Below are 21,484 nucleotides of genomic sequence, written 5' to 3'. Positions count from 1 at the left end.
AATACGCCATTTCAAGGCTGAAATACCGAGTATGACTTCAAAGTCGCTGAATTTGGTTTTTCGCTTCGACTTGGTTCAACTCTCTCGCGATTTTTGTGTGATAACATGCTAGTTTGAATGTCACGTTTCTACGGTTGACGTAGTGTGTCGGCCTACTATAGTCAATGACATTTACAGGGATCTATTTTCTCGGCGTCATGAAAATCTAATATACGCCGCTGCTATTTTCCGCGTGGCGTGACTTTGATCATAAACATACGCGCTTTTTCTCGACTTGTTGTACGCGGAAGTATGGTCGTCAGTACGTTGTTTATCTTGCCCTACCTCGTCCGATTCGATTTCTATATGCGGCTTACCGGATCAATGGTGCTCTGTTACCGGTATATTTTTAGCCGCATAACCCGTTCTGTCATCCCACGCGTAAGGGGTGTCTTTGACTAGAATCCTTATTTATCCGCGATTACGTTTTATGATATGTAATCAGTTTACCGCCTACAAGTTTTTTACTTGTTCATGGTTTACTTATTACGAAACTGTGGACGCAACAATGCTGTCTGGCGAAACGAGAGAGTAGCTCAAGAGAAAAAAGCCAGACAGTATTGTTGCGTCCCAATGCCAATCTCCATAACAATGAAAAATTCGAGACTGATTATGGGGGTTCCAGGGCCGCGAGCGGAATAAAATTTATATTTTCGTAATCAGTGCAGAGTCAGCTTTCGATTGATGCCCGTTTTACCAAATTTAATGCTCGGCAAGCCGGTCAAAAATGACCGTCAAATTGCCTGTAGCCAAATGAAAATTGTGACGTGATACAATTTCACTGTGCCGTGAGATTTGCTTGTGTCGACACCATATAGGACACTATGGTTTCACTCTATACAGTTTCGTGCTAGACAGGAGGAAAATCACAATTTAGATTAGACTTAGGTTACTGGCATTTTGCTCTCAATTAGTCCAACTGGACAACTATTTGTCGAAGTCTGGACCTACATATTGCATTATAACTATCTCAATATCGTTTTCACTACAGCCACTTCCAACAAGCCGTCGCGCGACAGCACTCTCACCGGCGAAGACCTCTGCATCCCCTCCGCGCTGCCACCTGCCGGCGGCGAACAAAAAACGAACAAACACTCTTCGGTCAGTTCCGAGAACCGCGACGACACGCTCAAGAACGGCGTGCCTTACGAAGTCATAATGTCTGCCGTGATGCGAAACGCCGAAAACGAAGTGCGTCGCGACGAGGAGAGCAAAGTGACGAGGCGCGTGTCGAGCAAAAGCAAGCGGGAACGGCGAAAGCACGTTAAAAGTTTGACTGACAACGCGACGCAGACAACGCCCGGGAAATTCCCGTTTTATCAAGACGCGGCCGTCGCGTCGCCGCGGAAATCGCGCGCCAGGTCGCGGGGAGAGGAACCGCGCGAGGCGCGTGCCGACAGCGCCACTAAAAGACAGCAAAAACATAGAAGAAATTCACAAAATCGCGCGGACGCCGCGAAAAGGTCGTCTTCTTCGCACGACGCACGGCGCGGGTCCGAATATAAGCAGCAACATTTGGGACACACGTTTCACTGGCACACTGCCAAACGCCAGACGTCGCGAAACCACGATTCGCGGCCCGTGTTTTACGCCACCGGCGCTAAAGCGGATTACGGCAGCGCGTTTTCAATCCCGTCCAAAACCCAAGGCTCACTCACAGACAGGCCTTCCGCATTCGTAACAGTAGCGCGTCCCATGCAACACGAGAGGTGTTACTTTGATTACCCGCCCTTACAGGACAATAGTGTTTCCAGCAGCGGCGCGCGCGAGAGAGACAATACACGCTCGCATCGCGATCAATTTTATTTCACCGATTCGTCCGACAACTACGGTCGGCTATCCTCGTACGAGGAAGAAGATTTCTCGCAGAGAATGAGCGAGATCTGCATGCGCACGCTGTCCGCGCAGCGCCGTAAACTGTCCGATTCGAAGTTCTCGCAACGGATGGACTCTGGCCGCGGCAGCCTGCGGACTACCACGGACGATTCGAGCAGCTGCGTGGATATGTCGCCTACCGCGCACGCTCCGCCCGATTTTGGTTTGCCGCGCGCGCGAAAAAGCTCGCCCGCGCCTTACGAGCTATTGCGGACTCCGTACGTGGAGAATTACAACGAGGTTATCGTCTGAAAAGGGCGTGTGGGAGTGTGATGCAATAGCGTGCGACACTTCGGTATGCTATACCTGGGCGTGCGACATTTGAGCATGTGGGGGCTTAGGCTTAGGGTTAGGGCAAGGGTTGATTTTGGGGTTGGGACTCATGGGGGGGGGGCATAGAACGTCTATACACAATTGAATAATATATTTCTGTTGAAATAAACCCGAATCGTCAGCGACTAGTAGAGATTTTAAAAGGACTTAGTTAGAACTTAGAACTTGCTTCTTACGAAATCTATACGCCAAAAAATAACTAGAGATATTTTACACCAAAATATTAGTATATATTTAACAAGAACTTAGTTACAACTTAAAAACTCAGATCTTTTTAAATCTCAGTTAATTGCTTTAATATCAATCTCAATATATTATTCAATTTGGGGTTATAACGTGCTAAAATGTCGCATGCTCAAATGCTCAGCTGTCATTTTTCCAATGCGTCAAGTTGCGTGCGACCCATCGAGAGTTGTGACGATTTTACGTGAAAGTGTATTTTTTGCTCCTTTTTTTCGTTTTGTACGCCGACTTCGCAATGCCAGCGTGGCTCTGCGTACCCGGTAAGTGTCTGTGTGTTGTTTTGTCACGCGTGTAGGAATTTGTCTGCTGTGTGCACACGCCGACGGACCCGTTGGTGCCTTTTAGCCGTGATTTTCGAAGCGTTTAACGTGACCTCATAATATGAATTGCAATCTGTTCAGCGTCGCTCTACCATTAACAGAAATTGTTTCGTCGGGCCTTCATTAATGCAGGAGATAAGTTGGACACTGGACTGGGGTGTTCGCACGGAATTACCCGAGTTTTAGGCCTCCCGAAATGAATTTGACAGCGGGAGGGTTGTGGGTACGATGCAAGCTGTATTTGCGTGTGACAGTCGCGGCGATTAGTATTTATTTTTATGGAATTGTGAGCTACATCCACTTCTAACTATGCCCGATGAACAGCAAGTCGCGATGCTTTGAATCGGACGGCAATAATTTAGGTCGCGTTCGTCACACATTCACAATCAGTCTCACAAAGCAGTGAGCACGCTTGGTTACGTTGTCACCGCACGCAGGACTTTATATATATCGCCTTTCTATGACAAATTACATAGGAGTAATCGCATAACGCCGTGTTCACCTAGATTGCCTTCAAATATCGAATTTCTAAGATTTTGTGTCTATTTTTTCGTATTCGCCGGGAGGTGTAACGGCTACATATTTCGTACCGCCTGAATATACCTCCGGCCTACCGTCGCTAGCCCATAAAATATTGTTTTTATCTCGCCGTACTATGTCTTCCCGTTTTATTACTTCGTCGCGGGTATTGTGTGGCCGACGGTACAGGGGCTTTAATATCACCCGCATTCTCGTTCGCCAGCGGTAACTTGCCAAATTTTGATCAATATTGCTACGCTATAGTGGTATCATGGTATTGTCTTTATGTTTTTCGTGATATTGTCCGGTACTCGAAAACTTTGGTACGAATGTTGTTACGGCTTTTAAGATATTTTTATGTTGTGTGTTTCCGGTCACTTTGCTGCATGAATAAAATACACTGCACGTGACTTGCTGGCCGTGAATATTACTTGGCGGTATAGCCTGATACATGGGGGATAAATCTAAATACATTTTTGATCTGGTTGCTAATGTGAAGTTCACCGGTAACATAACATTTTATTGCACAGGTTACGTCATCATAATCTTGTCTTGCTTTCGGCGAAATGCGATCAGATTTCTGGCGTAAGGTGTCATACAAGTCAAAAAGGATGCTAACATGTTATCATTGCGGAAGGGAATTTACATTTCGTGCTAAATCAATAACTACGAGACCTGTCGAGGTTGAACACCAAACCCGTGGTAGGATCACTTTACAAAGGTCACGAATTTAACATGTAGTGCAGAGGCTGGCAACATACAGCCCGCGACAGGATTTTGAGCGACCCGCAGACGGTTTCCAGTTTGTCATGATATTGCGGTTCCAGTTTGCCGCAATCCCCCACCACTTGCTTACTATGTGAAATTATAATGACTGTTCGGGTCCACATGTAATCGCGAGCAAACATTTTCGACCCTGAACATCGACAAGACGAAGCTGCGTTCCAATATGATATCAACAATACATCGTCAATATTGCTGATGTTCACTTGCAATCCGACATGCAGCAATAGTTCTAAGTAGGGATGGTGTGAACGTGAGGTTCACGTTCGCGTTCTGTGTGTGAACCTCGGAAATTTAGAGGTTCGTGTTCACAACAGAACCTTGGTAGGTTCTGCACTGTGAACCTTTTGATAAATTGTAATTTTCACTCCATTATAAGATCTTTGGCTAAAATTTATTGCATTTCAACTGCGGGCCACTCCATGCATGGTGCTGGCAGCAAAAGAAATCAACGCTTAACGAGCATGCACCACGCACCTCGACAACCTTAAAAGTTTTAGTTGCTTTGTTGCAAAAATTTTCTCGGAATAACCAGTTTTCCCTTTGTGAATATTTAGCGACTATCTGCTGTGAGCTTGACCCGCAATCACACAACATCACGAGCGATAAACGTAGTCAGCGAATGATGCTTATTCAACCAATCAATGACATTGATATCGTCTTCTGATGTAAAAAATCGAACGGGCGTACGGGGTCAATCTTGACTTCATATCTTTACTGTATCATTAAAACCAAATCCGTGCGATTAAGGTGCTTGCTACTGCTGCATAACTTGTTGTTGTTTGTGGTATCGGTAGCGAGTATTGATACCCGTTGTACACACTGCTCAATATCAATGTAGCAATACCCAGACTCCGAACACATTGTCCGGTCTGGCTAAGACCGTTCAGGCGTAAGCTTATATTCCGTAGTAAGTCCTCGTCGAAATTGTTGGCAAAGCGACGGAATGTATTGATTTTACGCAATTATTGTATCCTTTGATTACCGCTGTTGATACATTTAGCGACGTTTAGAACGCCGATATGTACTTCAGCATTGTGGCATTATGTGGACCGAGTCTTCGCTAGGTATCGTGTACATTAATATAGGCTATCACTTCATTGGAAGATAGGGTTGGAATTAGCAATATGACGTCACGTGACGTCACGAGGTTCACGTTCGTGTTCACACAGAACCTTTCAAAAAGGTTCGCGTTCACACGAACCTGAACCTTTCAGAGGTTCACACCATCCCTAGTTCTAAGAACTTGTTGACAACTTTGATCAGCCACAGGTGTCTCATTCACTGCAGCAGCTATTGAATTACATTACGTTTATAAATTAATTAATTACCGTTTTGGTATCTATGCTTTAAACTTGAAGTTTACATTAAATACGATTTATTCCATGCGTACTTGAATAAATCCACCATTCAGGAATCCGGCCCGCCAAATACTTGTTTTTCCCATATGAGGCCCGCCGGATACCCGCGTCCGACGTTGTGAACTTGTGTGTGAGTATTTTAGACTTTGATATGAATATCCGCCACGTCTTTCATCCAATTACGATATATATTGTACGAGGTACATCGATATTGATATTGGCTTCCAGCCCAAATCGCATATCCCAAGATACAATATGGGTTTCTTCAATGCATTTCGCAGCGACTGGGAGTTGGCAGGCGTTAATAACCTACCAGAATCCTTATTGGTCCAATAAATTCGCACTGGTAGGAAGCGCACATGACTCGCCTTGCAATTAGCGACGGTATAGGTCCGCATGTATAGTAGAGATTCGGGGGTGTAAAGTATTTTATTGCTTCCATGAATCATGGGAAAGAGACATGAAAGCTGTCCACTCGTCCAACCTAAGAAATGGCCATTACGCTGTTAGCCAGTGATTTCAACAACCTCGTTTAGTTGACAAAATCTTACGTAGCCTAGACAAACACATACAAGGAGAACCTTCCATCGCCTGATATTGTTACTAATACTGTAATACCTTCACTGAGGACTGCCGATATGTATGACGTCACATCGAGCATCACGTCGACAACACTTCCTACCATAATCAATTCGATGGTGACGCGACCGTGATCACGTACACATTCCCTTGCGACAATACTCTCCTCGAAACGTTATTGCACAACTTTCCTATATAAGTAGAGGAGGCCGCGCTCTCCGATATTAGTTTGCTGCCTTTCTATTCTTTGTACGAATTGTACGGGTCTAAACGCACGGGATATACATCAGGTAGTAGTCATGTCGCAAGAGGAGAGCAAAACATCTTCAGTGATTTTGATCGGCATTGACAACAGTGAGAATTGTGAACATGCATTCGACTGTGAGTATACTCAATTTACGCGTGGCATGATGCATTGCCGTGGAGGAAAATCTATTTGAATACGTATATTGCAGATTATGCGAAGCATATCCACAAACCTGACAACGAAGTGATTCTATTCCACGTCTCTGACCAAGTACAGATCCCGACCTATTTCGCTGGTATGATTTTTCATTTGTGACTTACGCTAAGACAACTGTGGCACTTGGTAAGGTCAATTCTCGGAATATAGCTTCGGTAAAGTTAACTTATTCGCGTGGGATTGCCGGCTGTAGCAAACGCTCATGTTATGATCACTTTTTACTGTAGAGGGAATGATTTTTGCGGCTGACGATATTCGCCAGAAAGTCGAAGAACTGAGGGCGAGAAACAAACAATTGGAAAAGAAATACGACGCAAAATGCACGGAACAAAATGTAAGCGTAACGGTAGCCTTACTTTCCATTCTCTTCAGGACCTTTTCTGTTACATTTTGTGCATTTCAGATGAAGCACAAGTTCTTTCTGGTAACAGAAGATCCGAACGGCCCCGGTCACGCAATTGTTGAAGCAGCTAAAAAACATAATGCTGATCTGATCGTTGTGGGATCTCGAGGACTTGGAGCTATAAAAAGAGTAATACTGGGTTCGACCAGCACTTATGTTATACACCACGGCCATATCCCTGCGGTGGTGTGTCCGCGTCAGTGATATCAATTCAGCGCATTGAGAACCAAAGTTACCGAGACGGACTGCAGCGTAATCGTGAAATTGTGATGAAGGACATTGTCATTTGGACGTTCTCCTGCATTTTCCTGTGGTGCCCCGATAACCAATTTCTATCTCACCGAATTGCTTTTGCGTAGCTTATACAAGTACATTGACGTATCAACAGTGTTCATTGTTCACTGGGAAGTCTGCTCAGTGCTCATTGAGGACGTTATATTTGGTGCCCCGCAATAGTGTTTCTATGTGATGCAGCGTGCAGCGTATCGTTAAAATGCGAGAAAATTGGACACCGGAATTGGCCGACAATTAAGTCGGTGAAGTGGTTGACTAATATAATAGGATTCTAGTTTTACGGATGATATGCGACGACGCACAATCAGGACTGCAAATTAGTCTTGTAGACATCCTCCTAAAGAAGGACATATGGTATCCCAAGCTTTAAGGCTGCACCAAATTATAGTCTATATAACCCTAAAGTGAATAACAGTGCAATCCCGTCGATGCGGCATTGTGGCCGAGGCGACTTTTGACTTGCCTAGTGCCTTTCGAGCCATACGTGTTGCATATGAACTATGCAGAATGATACCGCTATCGACATTGCCCCATATGGATTATCATGTATTCGAGTGAACACTCGCAGGACGCATCGTCTTCACTGAGAGAAAAATTCGTCAGGAATCTATGATAATTTCAACATAAATCCAACATTTAGCTGTAGGCACACTTGATGTTAGATAGATGTCATTAGGTATTGAAAATAGTGCATTTCTTTCGTCTGGAAACTGTGCATAGTTAAGTTCGTTTGCTTCCTTCTTCAGAATAAATCTTACCACATATCGATGTTTGCTGCAATACACGATAACGAGGAGAATATAGGGTAACGGATTATGCCCAGTAGTATACAAAATATTGACATTGCCTATACCTTTTTATTGCCTTAAAGTACGTCATGCACATCCACCAATCACTGATATTTCAACAATATATAGTGTGTATTAGGCTACTGCGAATAAGCGTAGCCATAGGACAACAATTTGCGAAAGAGAATTTAAAGTTTAGGAGAGGGCGGGATTTTGGGAAGATGACGTGGCGTCTTGAGTATTTTGTGACGTATCGGTATCAGTTTACTTATATTTTCATCATTTCAAAAAAACACAAACTGCGATACAATGAAAAGATACGAAGGGGCCGAAACGACTTGGAGTAGTCTTTGAGATCAAACCCCACCTTGGCCTAGGCCAGGGCTGGCCAACCTTTTCAGCCCTAGCCACTAGCCGCGCGAAGCGCGAATTTTTTTCAAGTTTCATAGGTCAATAATATTGTCACTTGACTATATTGCGGGCCTGTTGTCTATCGCTGGGCTCAGTTTGCGAGGACTGAGCTATTCGGCGCATGAACATATCGATATCGAAAGCTGCGACCAACATGCGTCAATCATTTCGTGCCTAGGTTTCATGGTCGACGGCCTCACTGCGAGCGCAAACGCAATATCGCATATGTTGAACGACGCTTTGTCTCGTAATCGAGAATATAGTTAGACTCAATCTGATACATTAGGTATTCTTCCATTTTCACAAAAGGGCAACAATATTAAAAACAAGAAATCAAGTGACAACATGTTGCACCAAGCTTGTAGAAAATTTTTACATTTGATAAATCTATCGCAAATTATTCTGCTTTATTGTAGTGTACGAAGATATACCAATATGTGAATGGCTGATGGATCTGTCAATGCGTCGGAACTGATATTTTAGTCATCACATCTCAAGTGTTGCGGCCAGACTAATCAAATTTCTGGTTCGCCTTGCAAGTTCACAATCTGTGCAATCCATTTTTGATGATATTAGAAATTTCGGAAATTATCTCGCGGGCCACTCAAAACCTTCTCGCGGGCCACGGGTTGGCCGGTCCTGGCCTAGGCGAAGTAAAGAAGAGGCATGCACTGCACACTGAATGAAAAGTAATGCAGACAATATAAAAGGCAAGTGACAAAATGAGGTGGCATGTAGCAGAAGGCGAGATCGATATGTTAGGTCGTGGTCCGGTAATCCCTGCAGCAGCAGTCTGACTATCATTTACAAGAAATTGCTTGTATTTCGAATTGAATGCGGACATGCTTGACGACTGTCGGATGACTGGCGACATTAGGGCTCTTCAAAAATGACTTTTTTTCTCAAATCGTACTGGCTACTTGATAAAATTGTTAGGTTACCTAATTTAAGCCTACACACAAAATTTGGTTCAATTCCAGCCAGTAACCGCTTTGCTACAGGAGAAGAAAGTTTCTATTTATTATATAAAAATAAATAACAAAAAATTTGAAAATTTTCTGTTCACCCCATGAAAGTGTTAGGCTGTCTATAGAAACGATGCTCACCAAATTTGGTTCAATACCGACCAGTGGAAGCGGAGTTATTGCCGTCGAAAAATTTGGATTTGAATAAAATAGTATATACGGTGACCGATTCTTTGTTTATTTATTATAGTTGTGCTCACCGTAAATACTATTTTATTCAAATTCAAATTTTTCGACGGCAATAACTCCGCTTCCACTGGTCGGAATTGAACCAAATTTGGTGAGCATCGTTTCTATAGACAGCCTAACACTTTCATGGGGTGAACAGAAAATTTTCAAATTTTTTGTTATTTATTTTTATATAGTAAATAGAAACTTTCTTCTCCTGTAGCAAAGCGGTTACTGGCTGGAATTGAACCAAATTTTGTGTGTAGGCTTAAATTAGGTAACCTAACAATTTTATCAAGTAGCCAGTACGATTTGAGAAAAAAGTCATTTTTGAAGAGCCCTAGGCGACATGTTTTTCCACAATTGGGGTCCGGCATACTTGATAGAGCAATGCGTTTTCTTGTATTCCGTCCTGATCATACGGTATAGTTGTTCTTCGTTGACACGCGGGTGTGCCGTACTTGTCCGCCTTTGACTCCGAGGTGAAGTAGTCGTTGAAATTTGATGGACAGTGACCGCAATGGAACTGATACATAAACTTGGCAATTTCTAGCGTATTCATATCTTCTATGTTCAGAAGATATGCCTTCGCAATGTCCCAGTAAAAATATATCAATATTTTGATTTAGTATCTTTTTGCGGAGGGGGAACTCGGTGAACAGCGGTTCAGTAGACGTGATCGATTGCTCGTTGCATATTGTTCGACTCGTCACTGACCGGAGCTCGTTGTTCTCGCCGGTAAACAAACTCAGAGAGCTATTAGCTTGGCCTACAGAAAGTTGACACGACGCTGATCACGTTCGCATTTTAGAACGATCGCACGAGCATGTTTGTTCGCGCTTGTCTTTTACATCGTGTATGTAGTACTACTATCTATTGACAGGTGCGATTCAACAAATAAAATTAACTGGCTGCTACCTTTATATCAAGTTGTCGTTGCTGGAACACGATTAGTTGGTTACAGTTGAGGTCGATTGACGGAACATTTGCGTTATGACGGAAGAAGCGAAAAAAGTGACCCGTGTTTTGATCGGTGTTGACGACAGCGAGAATTGTCTGCGTGCTTTCAACTGTAAGTAAGTATAGGCGGTGTGCAACGTTGCGGTAATGCATAGGGTTACCATACGTACTCTTTTAGGAGGATTTGTCCTTCTTTTTCAGGTTTTTAAAATTGTCCCCAGAGGACGTCTAAATGTCCTCTTTTTTGAGATTTTGTCCTATTTTTTGAGAATTTTGGTTTAATATAGGGCAAAATTCGACTGAGTTACAGTAAATCTGCACTGAACTAACGCTCTGGCGGCTATTTCGAAAAATTTGACTTTTTTATTAGTCAACCGACCACGAAGTGGGAAAGATTTACTAAGATTTTCCTCCGGTATTCTAAGTTTGAAAATTTCGAAAAAGTGTCCTACTTTCCCGATTCCAAAATATGGTAACCCTAGTATTGCATAGCCAATGTGGGATTTAAGATATCCTTATTTGATGTGCTGTCGATACTGTGGATGAATTTATTTCATGGTTTAGATTACGTTCAGCACATCCATAAATCTGACAACGAAGTAATCCTCTTCCATGTATCGGACCAAGTTAAAGTGCCAACGTATGCATTGTTGTCAGGTAATATCGTGCTTTTCTGCTGCCTCGCTTTTTGTATGATGTTCGCTCACGCCGCCCTGCCAAAGAGACTATATATGACCTGCCGACATTATCAGCCTTTCCTTTATAAGTATAAGGTACATTGTATGTACTAGTACAACCATGCGCACCTACAGGCCTACGGCTTCGAAGTTAAAAAGCAATTGAGCACGAGATTTTATGAATGCTTAGCACAAATTGCACATGCCCATTGCACATTGTACTCGCCAATTGCTTGATAATAGGATGAGATATAGGCTATAAATAAATCAGTGTTTCCCGACAGTTTTTGTTGTCACGGACCCCTGTATAGACAAACACGTAATTCTGCGGACTCCTGCCTAAATTTTGCCTGAAACTCAATCAACGCACTATTGACTATATAGTGATATTATGATACTCAACTGCTGTACTATGTCAAATTGTTGTTGTTGTTGAAAGATAGAACAACAGAATGAATGACCGAAAGAACAACAGTTTAATAAAACAATTCACATATTATAAAAATAAAGAAGCTGTAGAAAGTGGTGGGAAATATATAAAATAAAAACACAAGATAGGCTGACGGCCAACCCGCTACATCTGCACAGCAAGGGAATATAGGGCTATAGGTTTTTAGCGGGAGTTCCCGCCCTTCGCCAAGCGGTTTTCGTCGCGGATACAATCGTTTTAAGTGACCTAAAGTGTCATGCCGAAACTTTTTCAACGCAAGCAAATTTAATAACAGGGCTGTCGTGATCTTTCCTGAACTAAATGACTAAACTGCCATCGAGTTTTTGACATTTCAGCTGCAACACGCATGTCATCTTCTTAGTGTTGTAGAGTATAAGGTTAGTGTATATGTACATTGTACACTGTACAGTGTACACTCTGTTTATTTTTCTGCATACTGGTACAGTTTATTCTCGCGTGCTTGAGCTTGACACATGTGCATTTAAAGAGAGGAATGAAAGTAAAAAGATCGCTTTCCGTTTGTTCCCAAAATTCACTAATTAGCTAAAAGTTTCGATTTACGAGGACATTCGATCAAGTCATTGTAAAAGTGTAAAATATGAATAGCCGGATTACACACAAATTATGGCGTCGGACTTCATATCACTCCTGAACAAGTGAATCTCTTTTTTTAATTGCAGAGGGAATGGCCTTGACCCCGGACGACATACGGTATAGAGTTGAAAGCTTGAGAAAAAAGAATAAAGAATTGGAGGAAAAATACGATACAAAATGTCGCGACTTACAGGTGCGTTTTCACATGTCCAATTAGGGTTACCATACGTCCTCCTTTTCAGGTTTTTGAAAATGTCCTCCGAGAACGCCTAAATGTCCCCCTTTTTGGCAAGTCGTCCTCCTTTGCAGCTTTTTCAGCTAAGATAATGGACAGAGTCGAGTGAAAATGGGCATAAATGACGCTAAATAGCGAAGAGGGACGCTCGAGCGGGAAATTTGTGGTTCGATCGAAAGTGACGACCATTTTATTTGGTCAACCGACCATCGGCATTCTAAGTTTGAAAAGTTTGAACAAGTGTCCTCCTTACCCGATTCCCAAATATGGTAACCCTACAATATTATATATTGTGTAGTCAAGGTATACCCAAGTTTGTGCGGGCCGAGACAAGATATTGCAACACAGAAACTACTTTCCATTGTGATCTCTGTCCGAAAGCTGATAAAACTGCATCATTGTTTTATCATCTCTTTATCTCGGTATATTTATCATTTTCTATATTATATGCATGCCCTGAATTCACCTTAATTATATTATCAGCAGTCAGGTGTTTTAACGGGATTTACGAGTACTGTAACCGAAGACAGCATATTATGCGGTCATCCCAAGAATACAATAAGATTTTTAGTCGAATTTATAAATGCAAATTTCGTTGCCGCCGTACGCTCTTGTTATTACAATATAGTTCACGGGCATATTTTTACAATGCGCGCGATTAATCAAACTGACTTTCATCCCGTTAAATACGGCCCTCTCAGCACGACATTGGACAATCCACATCGCTGTTTATGCTGCGGGTTGGGCCGGTGTCCAAGCTATAAGAAATTTGCCCGCGAGCACATCATAGTTTGAGACTCCCGGAGTCCCGGCGTAGTCTACAGACGTTTATGAGATATAACTTCTTGTTTCCATTGCAGATCAAACATAAATTTCTGTTAGTGACCGAAGATAACCATGGAGCCGGCCATGCGATCGTTGACGCAGCAAAAAAGCACCATGCCAACTTGATAGTAGTGGGTTCGCGAGGCTTAGGAGCCTTAAAGAGAACCATTATGGGATCAATCAGCTCGTACGTCATACATCATGGTCATATTCCTGCCTTGGTGTGCCCTCCGGAATAAGGATTACTGCTATACAAAGAAATTGCTACAGGCATGACAGCTCCTTCAGTGGCAGACCTATATATGTTCTACGATTAATTTGCTATGGAACAGATGCTTGTTCTTTTCCATTCAATGACAGTTTGTTTTCATAACTAGGCCCTATATATTATTTGAAATACAGTCTGTCGAATGGTCATGGTTACTTTGACTATGAGCAGAAGATTGTTAGACGTTTGTTTTCGGAATAATACACGAGTTTCTTTTGAAGAGCGTATTGAGGTATTGGTCACCGAAAAGTGGCTGTCACTTGCGTGGTCGACAGGCAGATGTAAACGAGTGAAAACTTATAAAATTACAGGATCGATCCCCGGTGGTTGGTGGAAATCGGTAGAAGTGCTGGACAGCACTGTGGTAAAACCAATGATATATAGGCCTAGCCTAAAAATACGCATATAGCTTACAGTCGAGTATCTGTTTCTTATCCTAAACCAGATTGTGATCTTTCTGCTAAGGCTCTAACAGTAGCCGTTGCAATTCGGGTAGACATAAATGTACGTAAGGTAAACATTTACATTAGTGCGGAGCAAATCGGCAAACTCTGTGGTCCTACTCCGATCCTGCTTTTTAAAGCTCTGCTCTAACCTCCGTCCCGACTCCTAGGCTGGATTCTAGAAATGATGGTGATTCGGTCCGAAAAACACCGATAATACTTATCTACCCACAAGATGGTATTGGATATTGTTTGAAACAATGCAAACAGGACATTAAAAACTCAAAGGTCTAACCCAACCCTTATGAGAAATTATGCGAACTTGGACTAAGCATGTGGTTTATTTCCATGAACGTTTCACTTCATCTACTGATTCGAGGGTTGAAGAGGGTAAGGATGTCATATTCATAGTAAAAAGTACTAATTCGGCTCGGAACCGGCTCCGGCCAAAAATAAGAAAATCCGGCTGGATATCCAATCCGGCTTTGGTCCATGCTCCCCCCAAGTTACATTCGACAGCTGCATCATACCCATGAATGGCTCTTATGATCGATATAAATAGTATCTACTACTCTGATTGGTTATGGTTAGGCTACCTCTTATCTTCATGTTTATGATGCGGCAATGATCATAGTCTAGAAGTAGCTCGCAATTTTGTATTCTTGCAGCTGTCGTTTCCATGTGATTTTTAATATTAATTCAACGTAGCCTACCTGGTTAATCATCGTAGGCATATATATCGTCGCAGTGGTATCAAAGTAGGCCTAACTTATGTCCAGTTTTCAAATTTTGGTCGTTCGTTTTTAAAACTTGAAAAAAATAAACTTTTCAAAATATTTTGAATTTGTTCGGTTATCTTGACCATGATTATGTCCGTCTCAGTGCATCAAGGTTAATCGGGGCCATAATAGCTAAAAGAAGATGAAAACTTCACGTAAAGTTAATTTTGTCAAAATGTGTAAAATGGACATATAATCATTAAGCAATGTCCCCTCTAATCTGCGCAAATTCGCAGTGCTGGCAGGGTCTCTGCGCACAGAAAATGTAAATTGCGCGCAAAAAATCCGAAGTGATGACCTTTTTTTTAGTCGTTACGCACTGTTGTCCAAGTATCTGCGCAGTGAGTTGGTGAGTGTGCGCAGACTCGTCAAGAATTAGAGGGAACATTGGTCGTCTGAGATGGAATATTCGACTGTGCAAACTTGTCAAATTGCCAATAGCCTGCTGATGCAAACAATTGCTGTTTAGAGATGTTTTGTCGGGGTTTGTGGAAAAATGAAATGTTGGAGATAGCAAGGTCAAACAGGCAAACATTTCGGATTTGGAGTTGTCAGTCTCAGCAAATTACTAAACAGTCGTTTGGCATAGAAATTCCCGAATCTGTCTCAATGAAGTAATTGAAGCCTCGCGATGAATGATTATATGCTGGACACCAAAAGATGTCGTCGGAAACGTTACGCGTTAATATTAGGCTACATTCGCCACCAATATATTTTGTGGAAATGGATTTTCGGCACTCATTCATATCAAATCGAAGAGGCGGATTTTCAAGACAATAAATACAGCTGGAAAATTCCCTACAAAATGATAAAAGTCTACCTAATTTCTACATGTAGTGTGCTGTTACTTGCAAAGAAAAATCATTTTGTGGCTGTTTATCACCAGTCTACATTTACTATTTGCACAAGACAGTTGACGGTTACACGTTAATTGAGCTAATTCTATACGAAAACTTGAGGGGGTCCGCGAAGACAAGAAGGTTGAGAACCACTGCTATAGACTGTAGTGACACGCAGACCACAATGCTATGCAATGAAGGAGAAATTGCTGTTAGTTTGTGTTGTATGTATGTTGGTTGGTTGGTTGGTTGGTCGGTTGGTGGTTGGTTGGTTGGTTGGATGGAAGAAAGTCTTTCTTATCTCTGCTCTATCAAGTATGCCGGACCCCAATTGTGGAACAGCATCTCGCCAGCTATCCGACAGTCGTAAAGCATGTCCGCATTTAAGTCGAAATACAAGCAATTTCTTCTAAATCAATACTAGCCAGTCTTCAGGATTACCGGACCTCGACCTCCGCCACATGCCACCTCATTTTGTCGCTTGCGTCTTATATTCTCTGCATTACTTTTCATTCAGTGTGCATGCCTCTTCTTTACTTCGCCTAGGCTAAGGTGGGTGTCTGATCTTAATGGCTACTCCAAGTTGTTTCGACACCTTCCTATCTTTTCATTGTATCGCAGTCTTGTGATGTTTTGAAACGATGAAAATATTAATAAACCTGATTGAGTGATCACCCTGATCAATGATATATATACAATGATTGGAAACTGCCACGCCCCTTAACGCTATAAGATAGTTTCCCGGCGAAATCAGTCCGTCGCGGGATATGCTTGAGTACAGAAACGGGATTGCGTATGTCGACTGTGGTGGGGTGCTGCGATCGGCCTTGCTGGCATACTAATTCACTGATTTTCCCCAATCGGTTTAGTTTTTGTTGGTTTCTTGAGCATAGTGAGGCAGTGCTGCATAATAGGATGTAATACAACTTTTAACAATGCACATTTATCAAAGTACAGACTAGCTGCGAGGCATTTTAGCATCAGTTGCAACCATGCATGTACGACACAGCCTAAAGAATTTATAGATACTGTGGGTGAGCGTCAATATAGATGTGCAGAACCTGGAAGGATTGTTGAAAGAGGATTTGAAATTTTTCTGGCAGCATTTACGTCACCTGATTTTTTAAAAGAGAAGGGTTGATTACGATAATTGTGTGAGCAACTAAGTTGTTTTAGATAGTATATATTGTAATATTGTGAGGCCGAATTCACCAAGGGCCGAGTTAACTGGCAACTATTGTACCAATATAGCGATTGTACCTTCATAATATAAAATCGGAACTAACCGAAAACTATCATTGTACTGATTGCTAAAATGCTAACATATATAACTTTTTACTTGATCAGGCCGTTGAATCCACATCAATGATGAGAATCGGCATTGTTCCAAAGAATATACCATCGGCAAAACAATGCACTAGAACAGTGATTCCCAACGTGGGCGATTTGGCGGTCTAGGGGGGGTGAAAATGGCGAAGTGGGCGAAAATGGACAAAGGAGGCGATGGGGGGGGGGAGGCGAAAATAGCGAAGGGGGCGATAGGGGGGCAATGACGAGTTAAAACGGCTATGTTGGAGTCAAGTCAGAGAAATAACCTTTTTTTTATTTTTAGTCATCCCACGAAAATTCAGTTGCAAAAGTGGAAAATTCGACATGGAACGGAAAAGTTGACCTTTTTTTTTTTTAGTCAACCCGCCGGTGATTACTGTTTGTATACCGGTTTTTCGGTTCACAAAATTTGGGGGGCGATGATCGGCGTTGAGCTTGAAAAGGGGGCGATGAGTCGAAAAAGGTTGGGAACCACTGCACTAGAATGACATTTAGGATAATCACTCCATAGTTAGTATTGTTCACATCGACCTGGCGTGATATGTCGTACTTCTCTCAATAGTTGAATCTTTCACACCGGGGTGTCCGAAAACATCTACCAATGCCCATTTATTCAAAATATACCTGGTAAACGTTTTGGCACTTCTTTGATATGAACTACCCGTTGTGAGGTGCTCCCCATGAATTGCCTGTGAACCTTGAAAATTAACATGGAGTACTCGTTAAGATTGATAGCTGGAAGGATTGTACAAAATAGATGATTTATGCATTTGCGAGCAACATTCTATGGTGTCTTATTCATTGAAAGGTTAGGAAATGATTTTGTAACCTTCGTCATTGTATAGTGTGTACGTCTATGGTTTTTTATGTATAACCTTCATAACTTTTCGCCATTTGCATCACGCTTTATGACCTGAGCATGAGCATCAACTTGCATTGTATGTGCTGCTACCCAGGTTATTTTTCCAGCAATGTAACTCCACAATCATCCAATGCAAAATCTCTCTTGAATATGCACATTGCTCATATATATTGCATATGCGGCAGTACGGAAAATACTTGACGGATTGAATAAATAACTTGATTTCAATTGTAGTTGACTGGCAAAACTGTGACATAACAAATTCCCATTCTGTGAATGTCTAATGCATAAATTTTTTACAGGATCGTTAACATTTTTTTATAAATTATAGTCCATTCTAACTTTCAAGAAAAGATTGTTCGTGTATTGAAACAGCCGCAAAGCAACCCAAAGCCGCGAGGAAATTGAAAAGGATTCAGGGATCTTAATAAAAGTGCAAATCATTATCTTGTGGGATTTCGGCACGCCAGGTCGTCCATGAGAAGCAACCATGTCATGTTCCACTTTGCTTCAGACATTGAGATATATTTACAAAGATTGTAGTCAAAATGAATAATACTTTGACGAATGGTGCCGGATTGGATTGATACTCATTGGATCGATTGATGCAGAGAAAAATAGTCTTGCTGAAAGAAAATACATATTATTCGAGTACGAGAGGTGAAGAGATGGACACTACAATGCAACCTGTGGATAATTTCGTGTGCCTTGTGAATATGACAACCAAGTTCAGCTACAACTGCCATTTAAAGCCATATTACATTCCAGATAATATTGCTTCACTTGTACTAGCTGGAAAAAGATATGCCGCTACTGCAAAACTGGAGATATTCTTATGCCGCAGAAACAGCAACGAAATTCGTGAGCAGGGAAGCTTATCAAAGAGACAAGAAAACAACAACAATGATAAATTTGATACGGACATTTTTGCCAACCATCGAGCAGACTACCTCATTATCACCAAGAGATTGAGTCTTGATCCGTTATTGGAATCATTTTTATCCTGATCAGGAAATCTGGCCGCACCTGCGATATGGTAATTTTCAAAGAATAATTGATTTCTAAAGAGGCTTGAAACATACTAGTGTTCAAATGCCATGGTACTTGATGCTTGAATGCCCTCCGATGTTCAACGTCATGTGAGATCGCTGCTCTACCATCCAACTGCTGTCCTGTTATTGTCATTAAGAGAGGATAAGAAAGCTCGAAAAAATAACATTTGAGAATATATATTTTTGTTACGTGACAAGAAACATTGACGTTATCAACTACTAGGCACAGTTATTCGATTGTTCATAATAGCACAGCACAGTTTCACAAATTACAACAAAAATAGATGCAGACAGTACATTTATCGAATGGCTTGAACCAGGGCTGGCCAACCTTTTTGGCCTAAGGGCCACATTTGATTGACGAACTTTTGTGCAGGCCACTAACCGCGCTAAGCGCGAAAATTTTTTGAAGTTCGTAGATCAATAATATTGTCACTTGACTGTATTGCGGGCCTGCTGTATATCGCTGGGCTAAGTTTGCAAGGATTGGGCTATTCGGCGCATGGACATATCGATATCGAAAGCTGTGACCAACATGCGCCAATCATGTCCTGCCTAGGTTACATCGTCGACGGTCTTACTGCGAGCGCAAACGCAAGGTCGCATATGTTGAACGACACTTTGTCTCGTAATCGCGAATATAGTTAGACTCAAGCTGATACATTAGGTGTTCTTCCATTTTCACAAAAGGGCAACAATATCAAAAACAAGAAATCGAGTGGCAACATATTGCGCTAAGCTTGTAGAAATTTTTACCTTTGATAAATCTATCGCAAATTATTCTGCTTTATTGTAGTGTACGAAGATATACCAATATGTGAATGACTGATGGATCTGTCAATGCGTCGGAACTGATATTCTAGTCATCACATCTCAAGTATTGCGGCCAGACTAATCAAATTTTGGTTGGCCTTGCAAGCTTAAAATCTGTGCAATCCATTATATTAGAAATTTCGGAAATTACCTCGCGGGCCACTCAAAACCTTCTCGCGGGCCACAGGGCCACGGGTTGGCCGGCCCTGGCTTAAACATAGGTATATCTGATATTGTAATTTGCATAAACAAGAAAATCCCTTTTTGCTACATATTCACTTGACTTGAATGCTTTCCGTTGACTAGGATTTTGGTTCTTGTTATTCTGAATTTAGATGACAACAAGTCTGACATGATAACAAAAGTTGTTTATGCAGTTTTTAAGTGTTATAGTAAATGAAATATCCATACCCTGTATAAAATTTTCAATGATATTATGGTGTTGGTATCCTCATTGAAATTTAGACACGACTAGTAGCAGAGCATTTAGGAGTCCATGAAGAGGTGAGGTATTTAAGCTGTTCAAAATCCTGCTTCTGTAATACCCATGCGATGACACATTGTTATGATGCTCGGATTCGATCAACTTCTTCCATGATCACCTCGACCGTTGAGGGCATAGATGGTGATGTGGAGATGGAGATTTGTTGAGTGAAGGGGATTGTTGGATAGTCTCTATCCCGTCCCATTCTTCGAAGTCACCATCTTGCAAGTCAACTATGACTGTAAGAGTTGACAAACTGGACTGGACATGGACAACATCACAATTTAATGACTATACAAAGTATATGCTGTGAACAATCATTTATAGATCATTGGCTGTGCACAAGTCTATCAAACCTGACATGGACAGTGGCAGGAACTTTCTACCTATTGTGGGTCGCTCTTGCGCACACATACACTTATAAGATATACCATCATATCATGGTAAATTGTACCGTAGTTTGAAAAAGTAGGTTAAGACCAGGTTTTGCAGACGTTTCTTAGTCAATTGGATGTTGAAATCTACTTGTTGAAGCAGAAAATGAACGGTCTGAAAAGTACTCGAGTAGTATGAAGAAATGAGTTAGACTTTACTTTGTATACATCTGTTAGTCAATTGTATACTGTATCTACAAGCTGCTGACGATTACTCCTGATATGTATCAAACAAAAATATTTTTATTTTTATTCAATTGTATATATGAGCATTCGGATCACAAGATGAATCTCCGTAACAAAGGAATAATGACTATTATTACTTCAAAAACGTGATGCTTTTTGCGATATCCTCAAGTAGGTTTTGCCTACTTTCACAACTTCAGAAGGCCTGACTTCAGAGTCAGTTTTAGAACCTGCCTGAATTGACTTGAAAAAATTAGAAATGACTTCGTGACTTGATTAAAAATTTGCAATGACTTGAAGATAGTGACCTGATCCCAACTCTAGCTCGTACTATGAAGTATCCACCTTTATTTGATACTGCGAGACCACCTCCGATCATAGTGTTCATCACGTAGGCACACTGGTACATCAGTTTCGTCTGAATATTAAGCCATGCTACTGGTATTGGCCAAAACCTGTACAGTATGCACACATTTCACGTGCAAAATAGGTCTCGATAAAAAACTTTTCACTACATTAACGCCAGTTCCTGAAGAAAGATTGCTGGCGAACCGTTTGTTTACATCGATTTCATTCCTGTAGTGAAGCATGACTCGCGACGCGCTCAAACGCAGAGCTCACTGGAGTTTCCAATCATTGTATATATATC

The 21,484-nt window shown here is 41.7% G+C and overlaps 3 protein-coding genes and 1 long non-coding RNA gene across 4 annotated transcripts in view; 3 read left to right on the top strand and 1 right to left on the bottom strand.

The window, feature by feature from the left end:
- LOC145450100 (uncharacterized) overlaps positions 1–3,739 on the top strand; it is a 32,890-nt gene extending 29,151 nt beyond the window's left edge. Inside the window, exon 13 of the mRNA XM_080328583.1 lies at positions 1,031–3,739. Coding sequence (XP_080184709.1) covers positions 1,031–2,166 — 1,136 coding nt within the window. The 3' untranslated portion in view covers positions 2,167–3,739. The remainder of the gene's footprint in view (positions 1–1,030) is intronic.
- A 2,569-nt stretch (positions 3,740–6,308) lies between these two features.
- On the top strand, positions 6,309–7,976 carry LOC145450109 (universal stress protein YxiE-like). The gene is made up of 4 exons (XM_080328594.1): positions 6,309–6,433; positions 6,508–6,594; positions 6,743–6,849; positions 6,919–7,976. The coding sequence occupies exons 1-4, from the start codon at positions 6,352–6,354 to the stop codon at positions 7,120–7,122; spliced, it is 480 nt and encodes a 159-aa protein (XP_080184720.1). The 5' UTR covers positions 6,309–6,351; the 3' UTR covers positions 7,123–7,976.
- Positions 7,977–9,131: 1,155 nt separating this feature from the next.
- Positions 9,132–13,834, top strand: LOC145450108 (universal stress protein YxiE-like). The gene is made up of 5 exons (XM_080328593.1): positions 9,132–9,278; positions 9,949–10,676; positions 11,129–11,221; positions 12,373–12,479; positions 13,382–13,834. Exons 2-5 carry the CDS (start codon positions 10,598–10,600, stop codon positions 13,583–13,585), a joined length of 483 nt encoding a protein of 160 aa, XP_080184719.1. The 5' UTR covers positions 9,132–9,278; positions 9,949–10,597; the 3' UTR covers positions 13,586–13,834.
- Positions 13,835–16,579: 2,745 nt separating this feature from the next.
- On the bottom strand, positions 16,580–21,484 carry LOC145450110 (uncharacterized). Its single transcript, XR_013918424.1, has 2 exons — positions 18,949–21,484; positions 16,580–18,892 (listed from the first exon to the last, which is right to left on the bottom strand). It is a non-coding gene; the product is annotated as an uncharacterized LOC145450110 (long non-coding RNA).

Source organism: Botryllus schlosseri, chromosome 11, assembly GCF_051294905.1.
Source record: "Botryllus schlosseri isolate E-star chromosome 11, Bs_hap1, whole genome shotgun sequence".
Lineage (NCBI taxonomy): Eukaryota > Metazoa > Chordata > Ascidiacea > Stolidobranchia > Styelidae > Botryllus > Botryllus schlosseri.
This window is presented reverse-complemented; position numbering and strand designations above follow the sequence as displayed.